This window comes from Mytilus californianus, unplaced genomic scaffold (assembly GCF_021869535.1).
Source record: "Mytilus californianus isolate M0D057914Y unplaced genomic scaffold, xbMytCali1.0.p SCAF_4, whole genome shotgun sequence".
In the NCBI taxonomy this organism is placed as follows: Eukaryota; Metazoa; Mollusca; class Bivalvia; order Mytilida; family Mytilidae; genus Mytilus; species Mytilus californianus.
Window position 1 is genome coordinate 68,424,965 of NW_026262690.1, and position 12,484 is coordinate 68,437,448.

General features: G+C 32.2%; 1 protein-coding gene across 2 annotated transcripts in view; it reads left to right on the plus strand.

Annotated features, from left to right (window-relative positions):
* The window catches only part of LOC127698637 (uncharacterized), a 44,366-nt gene that overhangs the window by 27,121 nt on the left and 4,761 nt on the right, over positions 1-12,484 (plus strand). The window contains exons 13-24 of one of the 2 annotated variants that reach the window (XM_052202196.1): positions 758-853; positions 1,686-1,882; positions 2,397-2,462; positions 3,628-3,715; positions 4,266-4,504; positions 5,342-5,874; positions 5,917-6,165; positions 8,990-9,104; positions 9,730-9,814; positions 10,501-10,576; positions 10,911-11,060; positions 12,102-12,249. In XM_052202196.1, the coding sequence (XP_052058156.1) occupies positions 758-853; positions 1,686-1,882; positions 2,397-2,462; positions 3,628-3,715; positions 4,266-4,504; positions 5,342-5,874; positions 5,917-6,165; positions 8,990-9,104; positions 9,730-9,814; positions 10,501-10,576; positions 10,911-11,060; positions 12,102-12,249 (2,042 nt within the window). Of the gene's footprint in view, positions 1-757; positions 854-1,685; positions 1,883-2,396; positions 2,463-3,627; positions 3,716-4,265; positions 4,505-5,341; positions 6,166-8,989; positions 9,105-9,729; positions 9,815-10,500; positions 10,577-10,910; positions 11,061-12,101; positions 12,250-12,484 lie in introns of both variants that reach the window. The other variant, XM_052202195.1, reaches the window with a different exon arrangement.

The following is a 12,484-nucleotide window of genomic DNA, read 5'->3' on the forward strand; positions in this document are numbered from 1 at the left end:
CAATGAAATTGCAAAATTATTTAAAAACCTTGGCCGTTTGGCTCCTATGAGTGTAAAAGTTATAGCCACCAAAACATTACTTACATCGAAAAAGGCCATAAAAAGTAAAATAACAAAAATACCAAACTCCATGGAAAATTAATAAACGGAAAGTCCTTTATCAAATGGCAAAATCAAAAGCTCAAACACATCAAACGAATGGCAAACAACTGTCATATTCCTGACTTGGTACAGGCATTTACTTGTGTAGAAAATGGTGGATTAAACCTGGTTTTATAGCTAGCTTAACCTCTCACTTGTATGACAGTCGCATAGAATAAGTTGTTCCTTATGATATTATCCTTATAAATAGTTAATTATTTTTAGAATTTTTTTTATATAAATAAAGGGAGAATCATAGATGAGATAGCAACCCAATAATCTTAAGACACCATTGATGAATAATTTGACAACCTTGAACAGACCACATACTAAGCCAGTTGCATGCTGGTTAGTTCTATTGAAGTCATAAACAAGTAATGCTTAGGGATAACACCACTGTCTTATAACAAGTAATCATTTTTCTGGAGATTTAGCTGTGCCTTATAAAAACCCATAGCAAAACTTGATCCTCTGATGAAAGGTTGAGGTGATTAGCCAACTATTTAAATGATCAAGCTACTAAAGTTGTAGTTATTTCTTGTGTAGTTAGTGATGCATGTCAATTATTCAGAGTAAATATTTCTGTTAAACCATTGATTATTATTATTTGTTTCAGGAAAGCCTTAAAGTAGAGATGGGTATAATGGAAGCAAAGTTTGAAAGTTCACAGAGAACATTAGAGGCAGAGCTAGCTTCACAGATGGAAAAAGAGGTCAACATCAAATATATTTTTCTACATTGATTAAAATTTCTAAAAAAGATACATGCATTTGTAAAAATGTCAAATTAGAAGTATTTAATGTAATTTATTGAGATGAGATGAACCACAAAAAAAATTATGACATGCTCAGATTATTGATGATTTTTTTCTAGCCTGCGACTTTTTGTTGTGGAAGATTGACATAGTGCTCCAACATTCTGTCAGCACCCTCAACATTTAGGTTCAGTTTGTGGTTTAAGTTTTTTTAAGCATCAATAACATGGTCAAACCTGCATGGAACTTTGGGCAGCAGTTTCTTCAAAATCAAGAAACAGCATTTGAAGAAAAAAATATAATTTTTTAAAGATTTTTTCCATATTTAACTGATAAATTGAGCTTTTTGCAGTCAACATTACACTTCTATTCTGACAGCAGCAATATCACCATAAATGATGTAGTGTAGTTATATTCATTCAAAAGAGTTCACAAGTAGATACATGATTTACACTACAAATGGCATATATTCTGTACATATCTCAATAGTCCATTTATGAAACAGACAAACATTGGAGTGAAAAACAAAGATGAATTACATAATCTCTAAGCGGAATGAATCTTTATGTTTTCAAAGAGTAATCTTCTCCTGCTATGTGTGCATCATCTAGAAATGTTTTAGAATGCTTCAGTTTAGGGGTTGAAAGAGAAATCAAATGTCCACATTAACACTCAAATTTATTATTTTAATTACACATTATATTGTACAGTATGGCAAATTACAAGTATTAATAAATTTTTACATGCTTAGTATCAATCAAGGGTGTTTATTAAACTTTGGTCATTTCAGATTTCAGATCAGATGTCAGAACTTCAAAAACGTGTTGAAAAAGCTGATAGTGAAATGAGAGAGAAACATTATGAACATACAAAGGAGTTAAATCAACGTCATAAAGAAGATTTAGAAAAACACCTGGCTAACTTCCATAGACAGCTAAAAGATAAGGATGATGAAAATCGTAGACAAATACAGGAGTATGAAGAAAAGTAGGTCTTTATTTAAAGGCATCTTTGTTTAATAGTTTACTTATTTTGAATATCTAAAATGCAACAACATAAAAACATAACTATTTAATTATTTATTAAAAATTTCATAAATGCTGGAAATTTTCATTAGATCTTTAAATTTGTTTACCTTTTTATGTTTGTTTTCCCCTCCAGAAATTAACGAGCCAGTTTCTGAAATTAAAGGGGCAAAATAAAACTCTTGACACTTTGATAATAAATCAATTTGACAGAAAAGTGGCATAGTTATTGCACCATGTTGGCCTGGAAAAACAATGATGCTCATCAGTTTTATGATTTACCCTTTGTTATAACTGTGGAAGTCTTTAGACTTATTTTGAAGAAAAATATAGGTTAAAGCAACTGGAACTGAATAAAGTTTTAAATGGAAATAATGTTATTTGGTTTAAAATTGCAAAATGCATTTTTTGACATCTTTTGCTGCAAAAAAAATATTGATCTTAAGTCCTAACTTGAAGAGTTTTGTATTTTTTAGGCTTCAAGCATACAGATCAGAAATAAGTAATTTACAGGATACTAAACAAAAACTAGAGAAACAGAGGTAAATAGAGAATATTGATACTTACACGTCTATTGAATTAATTATAATATTATATAAGTAGCAAAAAAAATTGGATATATAATGTAGCTTTAATGATATATATTTATCATATAAGTTTTATGACTTCAATTAAAATATTACACTAGAGTAGATTTAAGTCAAATTCAGTTGAAAACTCGTGGCATGTTTACACTAAAAAATAAATGTGGAAATCAAATATTAAGCAAAATTGATCTTTCTGTATATAACAAAACTTTATATTCAGTACAACACTTGAAATGATGCTCAACTATTTACAGCACCTTTCTTTTTTGTTCTTAGGGAATAATGGTGGTGATAAAAAAAAATGTTTAAAGTTAAAGGATCTAACCAAGGATTCAGAAATTTTTTCACACAATTTTAGTCATTTTGAGATGACTTAAAAGTTGGTCCCCTTTTTTCAAACTGTCGAAATTATTCACACTAGATTCATAATATCAACGAACTTGTTTCATCGCATTAACTGCATAAATTTTCTTACCATTTTTTTGAAAAACATTCAAGAACAGTTAATGGAATGCAACAGTTTAAAATTGAAATGATTTTAATGACTCAAAATGGTAAATGTCTCAAACATCGCTAATGTTTCTTTTGATTTTAAAGACTAAATTAAAACCAGAAGCTTCAAATTGATTTCCAGGATTCGTTCTGTTTTATATCAAATATTGACAGGAAATCACAGGATTTTTAATTTTATGACCTTTAAATGTGTTTGAATACAGATAGTAGTTGCATTTGTTTAATTTAGCATGAAATCATTTTCAGGATAATCATGCTATACTATTACTGGAGAGGCAATTTTATTACAGGAAAGGGATTACAAGAAAAAACAAACTGTGCAAAATGGCGATAAAGAAACCGAATCTCAATGAAATGACCGAAATTATTTCTGTAAAAAAAAAAAAATTTGTCCTGATTCCCAATCTGCCGTTTAGGACAAATCGCTTTCAGTTTAGGACATGACTGGCAAATATGACCGTTTCCCGACCCTTGGTTCTAACATTTTTTCTTAAATCTACTAATCATTTTGTTGTTTAAAACTTGTACCTGTCACCCAAGTTAATAATCAGCAATCAGTCAATTCTTGCATTCCTTACCCACTGACTCATTCTGTGTTTATTTTTAGAACTGATATATTGTTGAAGCTTCAACAAATGATGCAGTCACAATGGAATGAAGCTCTCAGTCTGCTGGCTACTACTCCTCAGCGAAAGGTACTGTTTAGTATAAAACACCATTTTATTTTCTTTAACTTTGTCATCTGCATGTAAATTATAAAAAGTATAGTATAATTTTATAAAAGATGTAAATGTTAAATTATCTCACACAGTTTTACAAGAAGGATTATAGCATCAGACAAGTTTTGCATAGTGATGAAAACGAAGAAAAAGTTATTTACTTCTAATTGTTGTATGTTTTGCATAATTATGAATCCTTTTCTATGATTGGTACCAAGCTTTTTGGTAATGATTTTTGTGGGAAGTTAGTTTTTGATAGACTGTGTTCACAGGACTATTTTTGTTGCAAATATAAACAACTTGCCTGATTGAATTCACTTTACACATACAAAAATTGAAACATAATTTATAATCAATTTTTGCTGAAAAAATTAAATAGTTAAGAATTTTAAATATAAAACAATTTTTTTTCTAGTACTTTACATTTGTTTGATAGTGAATTGATCCAGTTTACACATGAACTCTAGAAAAAAGTGTTTCGTCCAATATATGCAACAATGTATTTGGATGTTTGTATATGTTACAGAGAGGACAGTTCAATGGCCCTTCTAAAGTTGTTGAGTTTAGTCTGTCTCAAAATGGAACTGATTCTAGGGCTAGAGAAGACAACACACTTCAACTTTCTGACCTAAGCAGCAGAGAAGTGTCATCTGCTGCACAAAGGGGAAATAACTCTCATATGACAAGAGATGATGTTCCTGTTTCCACTGAAGTAAATTTAACAGATTTTCAGACATCTTTACATATGCAACAACTTTTACAAAGGTAAGCTACCATTTGTTGTTGGGTTGCTGTCTATTTTATGTTCACCAATCCCTTTTTCTCATACATTATTTAACAACATTGATAAGCTTTGAAGAATTTAAAATGCAGTTAGGACACAGATTCTATATGATATTTTCAAATTGTATATACCTTATGTGTAGTATTATTCATATTGATGATAAATGGAAGGAGGGTTGTTCTTGTAACTTACATAATTTTGAAAATGAATTTTCCAGAAATCTTTGAACTACAGGTAATTACAAATATGCAAATCTCATGTATCTTGAGTCACAAAAGTTATACAGTGTTCTACTTAAATGCAAGGAATTAACAACTTAGTATAGTTATAAACAATTATAGTTGTATATTTTTTTCCCAGTTCAGTACTTAAAGGAAAGTAATAGCACTTTTATATTGTACATCAAAAATACATTTAGATAGGAGATAAAATATTTTCGAGTGTTAACACATTTAAACTTGAAAGCATGCTTCATTGTCCTTTCTATTTTAGCTTCCCTCTTGGCATTACTTTATTCCTTTCACTTTGAGGATTCCTAGAGTCTGCAAAAAGAAATATACACTACTGTGGATTCAGTGATTTTTATGGGTACCAATTTTTGTGGATTGAGGGAAAATTGTAATTTCATAGGAATTTTAATTTGTGGTTTTGACAAAGTCTGCATACAAGCCTATAGAAAATTTGTACTTCTTTGAACATTAAAATTCATGGTTTATCTTTACCCATGGAATCCATGAACATTGGCAACCCACTAATAATAATGAATCCACAGTATGTATTCACTGTACTGGTTGAACTATATTGTTACTATATTTCAGTCTTTCAAGCTTCACAACACAACCTTTCCCAGCCTATGGTAATGGACAACCTGCTACCCAACAGGATAATGATGTTTACCCTGATCCTCACCAGACCGTTCCACTTAGACCTGAAATGGCATACAGTACACAGGAGGAGATTAAACCTACATCATATCCATCCTCTCCCAACCCTAAGAAAGGTCATCACCAAGCAAATGTATCTCAAGGTCATCAAGTAGGAAATGTATCTCAAGGTCATCAAGGAAATTTATCTCAAGGTCATCAAGGAAATTTAACTCAAGATCATGCACCTCAGAATCCCGTTATGAATTATTCACATCCTCCTCTTAGTTATCCAGTAGATGAAACAGACGAATTTAATAATCATCTACAAATGTTACTGAATGCCAACAAACCTGACCCTCCAGTTTTTACTGGGTCAAGGAATGATTCTGTTAATCAAGGACATGCTCTAAATATGAGCCAGATGTCTTCTGTGGTGGGATCTAAAAATGATTCACAGAACTATGGACATGTTCAATCAAATGCAGGTCAAGTTTCAGAGAACTATGGACATTTTCAATCAAATGCAGGTCAAGTTCAAGGTCAGCAACACCCACATAGACAAACTTATAGTGAATCTGTTGATCATTGGCTTGGACAGTCATTGAGGTCTCAGGACCTTCAGTCACATGATTTAAACAAGTCACATACTAGTCATATGAGTAGTCATCAGGATGATTACATTAGCCAAATGGGAATGGCTGTGCCTATCCGTCCACCACAACAGCAAGAGAGTTTTATAGCTCCACCAGATTCTGAGCTATCTAGTCATCACCCAGGTAAAAATAATTTCTATTCAAGGAAGATTGGTATCCCTGAATACATTTTTAATATTTCAAAATGTGACTTTCGTTATTTACCTTAGTATACAGTGTTCTCCCCAGGATTTTTTTATAGCGCTGTGGTAAGCACGTGATTTTCGACTATTCTCAGTAACTTTGTCGCGGTGCGTGCAGTTCGTTTGTAATGGGTTTGTTATGATGTTTTTATAGGACATGCTGCTGATGTTTGCTCTTGTAATGTTGTTCTGATGGAAGTTACCCCTTTGTTTGTAAATGTTATTGTTTGAAAATTGATGAAGAATATTTTTATATCTCCATTGTAAATTCAGATAATCAAACAAAAATAAATTTTATTCATTATCATGATTTAACTGTAGCATACATTTACCATTCTCATTATCTGTGGACAAAACCCAAGGAAAAGTATTTTTCCATGAAGGGTCAACACCAGACTGGCGATGTGAAGATTTCTTAATAGGTGATGCTGTAGAAGTAGCACATGTAGGTCCCACAATCACGTCATTGTCAGTTTCTGTGTTGGGTTTTGTAACCCACTGGAGCAGTGTACTATTAACCTTACAACGTTTGACAGGAGTTGACATTTTGGAACATTATGATTTCTCATTTTTCTGATCACCATTTTATTGGTATTACATTTGTATGGCTTCACCCAAACTGGACATCGATAAAAGTGAATTTCTCAAGTCTAGTATTGGCTTGGGGTTTGTTTTTGCGGTCGTATATTGGTATGACGTTGGCATCGTCGTCATCTTCGTCCGGAGACACATTGGTTTTCGCACAATAACTTTAGTTTAAGTGAATGGATCTCTATGAAATTTTACCATAAGGTTCAATACCACAAAAGGAAGGTTGGGATTGATTTTGGGGGTTATGGTACCAACAGTTAAGGAATTGGGGACCAAAAATAAGCATTTTTGTAACTTCCAGACAATAACTTGTGTTTAAGTGTATGGATCTCTCTGAAATTATACCACAAGTTTCCATACCACAAAGGGATGGTTAGGATTGGCTTTGGTGGGTTATGGCTCAAACCGATTAGGAATTAGGGGCAAAAAAGGGGGAAAAACAAGGGTTTCCTGTTTAATGGACAATTTAAAAGCAGTGTAAGGGAGGTAATCCAAAAACAAAATTGTACAATGTTGGGGGGTAAAAAAGAAATTGGGGGTGGGCAATTTTTTCTCATTTCAGATTTTGCAAAAAAAAAGGTGTGGGGGGGGGGGGGGGGTCAATACGCAACAGCATGGTGTATTGCACAAAAGCAAAAAAAAAATGGGTTAATTTTTATTTTTTTTTTTTTTTTGGGGGGGGGGGGGGGGGTCAATTCGCACAGGCACAGTGTATATAAATTCAAATCATATAACCAATTCTAAGTTCTTTGACTACAGTTATTATGTGTCAAATAATTAATTACAATCCAAATTCAGACCTGTATCAAGCGCGAATATTGTGTCCATTTTTGCCCCAACTGTTCAGGGTTCGTAAAACAAGTTTGTGAGTGTTGTCGGTAAATGCGGTCAATTTATTTCATCTTATATCATACGTATTGGGCTTCTTTATATTCTTTTTAAATAAAAAAATGGATGACAATGTTGATTTCTTCGTTTATTTTGATCTTTCAAAGACGCCATTTAGTAAAATTTATTAAACGGGTCCCGCGATGTTACTTTATACAATGCAATAATGCAATCAGAAATAGTAAACCAGACGATCACGTGATCGAAGTAAAAGAAAAGCGGGAAATTTTATAAAATCGAAAAAAATATAGCGACGCGATTGATTTGGATAGCGCTGCGCTCAGTTTAATAGAAAGCGGAGAATTGCGATAGCGCTGAATACCGCAGCGCTAAAACGGCCTGGGGAGAACACTGTATAATATATAGTGTAGTTTGCATTTTTATACTTTAAGGACCATTTATTTTGAAAGTTCTAACATTCCTGGGCATCAATTTTGAAAGATTTTGTTGTTCAACACAATATCACATTTTTTAACACAAAGAAATTCCTGTTAAATGAATGAAAGGAGGTATTGGGTATACACCAATAAGACAGCATTCTAGACATAGAAAAACTAAAGACATTTAGGTCTGACAACATACAGTCTTTTGCAAAAGACTAGGGTCGTTATAGTATATTAAGCTGTAAAAAGAAATAGTTAAAAAACATTAAATGAATAAGAAGAGAGACTATCAAAGATTAGTATTGTGCAAAGCCTGAAACCATAAAATGAAATATTCAAGAATAGGTAAATTTATTTTTAAATGATAAATATTAGCATTTTTAAGTATTAAAAGCTACCTGCACAGTTCTATTTCAGTAGTATCTTCTAACCCTTGGAGTAAGATTCAGTATTTGAAAAATTGTAGTTTTTAAAGTAATCACAAATTTTGTCAAAAAAATAAATTGCTTACAAATAATGTCTTACTGTATGCATCCATTAAAATCAACACTGAAGATCTGCAAATTCTATAAAAATGAAATTTGTGTAACTAAAGATGAGTTTGATAGTTGTAAAGTAAGTGTAGCAGTTGCCAGAGAAGCTAAATATTTGAACAAACTTTAATTCAGCTTATATGAGATAGTAGCTTTGTTGGTAAATGTATGTGAAAAAATGACACTATATCTTAGAAACATCACAGATAATCATGCATCAGATTAACTGAAATAAGACTTATAAATTGTTTTTACATATTTGTTAATTATCTTTTGAGATTTTTTGCTAAACTACATATTAAAAGTTCATGGACAGTTCTCTATTCTTTTACTGTCATGTTTTTTCATCCTTATTTGTATTTGATTACAGATATGTCCCATGTTCATCATCAGCCTCCCTCCGCATGTTACTCACCGCCAACCAAACAGACAAGAACACAGGCTTTACAACAGGACCATGACCCTTTACTCAATGAATCTGTCAGGTAATTATTTACCCTGAAATAAGAAATTAGTATGACATTGTTGTCAATGACTCTGTTTGTTGTCCATAGAATGTGTGAGGGGCGTAATAGGAATCTTGGAAAGGAAATTGTCTGTAAAACTGTAAATAAAGCAGAGTGGTGTAAGGCAAAATACTTTTTGATGATTTTATGCAAGAAATAAAAAAAATGTCTGATCAAACCGTCTAACCCCTACCCAATGCCAGAATTAGCCACTAGATGTCATCTAAACAAAAATGGTGTAACATGTCATAACATAAGAAAAAGAAATAACTGCCTCTTGGACGGACATTCACTATTTGGGATCAGAGGGAAAATTGTTTGTGTCATTTAAATACATGTTAAGAATGTGTTTAAACTTTATATTATAAGTGATGTTTAAAGATGGCTAGAATGATATTAAATTAAGGTTTAGTAAAATTCATTATACCATTTAATTGCCACCATCTACATTTTAATTACATTTTAATTATATTTTTATACTTTATATTATGAAATAGATATATATAGATGGCTAGAATTATCTTAATTTAAGGTTGAGAAAAATACATTATACCTTTTAATATCTAAATTAAAGTAGATATAAAACTTCTTTTCCAACTTTTAGACTTGCCAAAGAATACAATGAGATCTCAGATAAAGTGGAAGAACATGAGTACAGACAGGGAGAGTTACAACATTATATACATATGGTAGGTAATAATTTGTGTTGAACCTAAGGAGACGATGCTTTGCTTTGTTGTTCTCTTGACCATAGGGGTCACCACTTGGTGTTTGTCATCGTCTATAGTTGTGGACCATTAAATTTTACAAAAATTTTCTGTTCTGAAACTACTAGGCCAATTGGCCACAGTCATCAATGTGGTATCTAGCTTAAAACAAATGTCTGATGATCCCGCTTGTCAACCAACATGCCCATAATGCCTTAAAATAGACCATAGGGGTAAAATGCAGGTTTTGTTTATTATCTTGAAAACCACTAGGCAGACTGTTGAGATCTAATTACTGTCCATTTATACCAAAACTGCCAGAAGATGCCTTACAGAAGTTATTGCGCTTAAATGATTAATAAAATAAGTGTGTGTTTTTGCTTATTATCTTGAAAAATATAATAGATAAAGAGACACTTTAATTAGCAAAAATTATCTGACAGCTGGACAAGATCTACAAATATGAAATTGTCTGTCAACTCCTTTTAAGAGGAATTGCCCCTAAACCAGGAGGTTGATCGTTCATTATTAGGTAAAAAGTTATCACCCCTGAATCAGTAATGACTCCCCTAAAATAAGTGATGCACTGTGAAATACAAAAATGGATATCGTCAATAACATAATGTTAAGTTGTAATTACAAATTGAATCTTTTATCTATCTTTACAGCTTTTACAGAAACCCCCAGGTGATCCAGTGTTAGATCAAGATGAACATGCATCAATATTTTCTCATGATCAAACAGGTATGTAGTGTATATTTATTAGTAGTGCAATCAATAAAAGACCTTTTACTGATCAAGATTCAACATTCATTAATCATTTGTGGTGAATTTTTATTTTCAATACATTATATTTCAAATTTCAAAACTTTAAAATAAGATAACACCTTAACGCAAAAAATATTTATTACAGTATAAAAAGGTGGTGTGCATTATATTTAAGGTCTAGTATTATGTATTGCAGTTATATCATTTGTCATATTTTTTTTCAATCCTGGTTTTTTCAAGAAGGATGTGGTCTATTATTATATTGATGCTGTAATTATATAATAACTAATGTTTGCTTATTTTACTGTAGAAGATTTAGATTTAAATGATACAGCACAAGCTGCTCAGATACAGAGAGAATTGTCACGGATACAAGAATTACGGGAGAAACCAGCATTGCATGATGAAACAGACAGGAGAGCTGTTAAAGTACCAACAGCACAGGGTAGTAAAGGTGTTGGTATGTATATAATAGATTATAAGGGTCCCACCACTTAATTGGGTGTGAAGGCCTAGAGTAATCAGCTTGTTCATGCATGCATGCATTTTTCCGTCACAATTTGTTTCCACTCCCTTACTTTCAATCCCCTTAGAGTTGGGTTATGTAACTTGGCATAATTATTCACTACTAGAAGGTGTGTAACATAAAAAGAAGATACATGTAAGCATAAAGTGAAGTTGTGGTAAAAAACTTATTTCAGCTAAGTCATCCCTGAGCAAATTGTTTCAGCCCTCTTTGAGTTTGGGGATAAATTAGTGGTGAATCAGTAAAATTTTTGCCTTCCATGGTATAAGTTATGTTTAAATGGAGAAAACATGATTACTTCTTAATAAGATTTAGATAACAATTTACTTTGTTACTAAAGCTTTGTAATTTTTATGCCCCCGCCGTAGCAGAGGGGGCATTAAGTTTTACCCTATGTCGTCCGCTGGTACGTCCCAAAGTTGGTTTCCATTCTCTAACTTTAGTTTGCCTCAACCAAATGTTATGAAACTTATACACAAAGCTTATTACCACAAAACACACATCAAGTTTGAAATTTGGTGGCATCACTTAAACCGTTGTAGAGTTATGCCACTTTACAAATGAAAAAAATGCTGAATTTTTCGTTTCCATTCTCTAACTTTAGTTTGCTTCAATCAAATGTTATGAAACTTATACACAATGCTAATTACCACAAAATACAGATCAAATTTGATTTTTGGTGGTGTCACTTTTACTGTTCTAGAGTTATGTCCCTTTACAAAAGGAAAAATTGCGTAATTTTTCGTTTCTGTTCTCTAACTTAAGTTTGCCTCAACCAAATGTTATGAAACTTATACACAATACTTATTACTACAAAACTCAGATCAATAACAAATTTGGGTAGCGTCACTTTTACCGTTCTTCAGTTATGTCCCTTTATAACTTTATATGATATGCAAGCGGGGGCATCATCTGTGTCCCATGGACACATTCCCCATTTATTTTTTTAAGTTATTGGAATTAATATTCTTACAGGCAATTCTTTCCAAGGAGTACTACAACCAGAACACTTGGCAGAAATATCACGATACCTTGAGAAACATAAGGATCAATTATCAGGGAAAACTCCAGAGGATGAACATTTAGTGGAAATTGTCAGCTTACTAAGAAATATGCAGATACAGTATGTATTATATTATGTGGAAAGAATATATGTTTAGGGTCTAGGATAAAAGCCCCCCTCCTAGTACATTGATGAAATAAGTGTGAAGTAGGTTTGAGGCATGGTATTTGACACCTATTTATAAGTTTTTCCAATTTTATGTCCCCGCTGTAGTCAACGGGGCATTAAAGTGTAACCATTGACCGTCTGTCTTTCAGTCCCATTTTTGTTGCAAAGATTCAGCTTTAATTTCTTT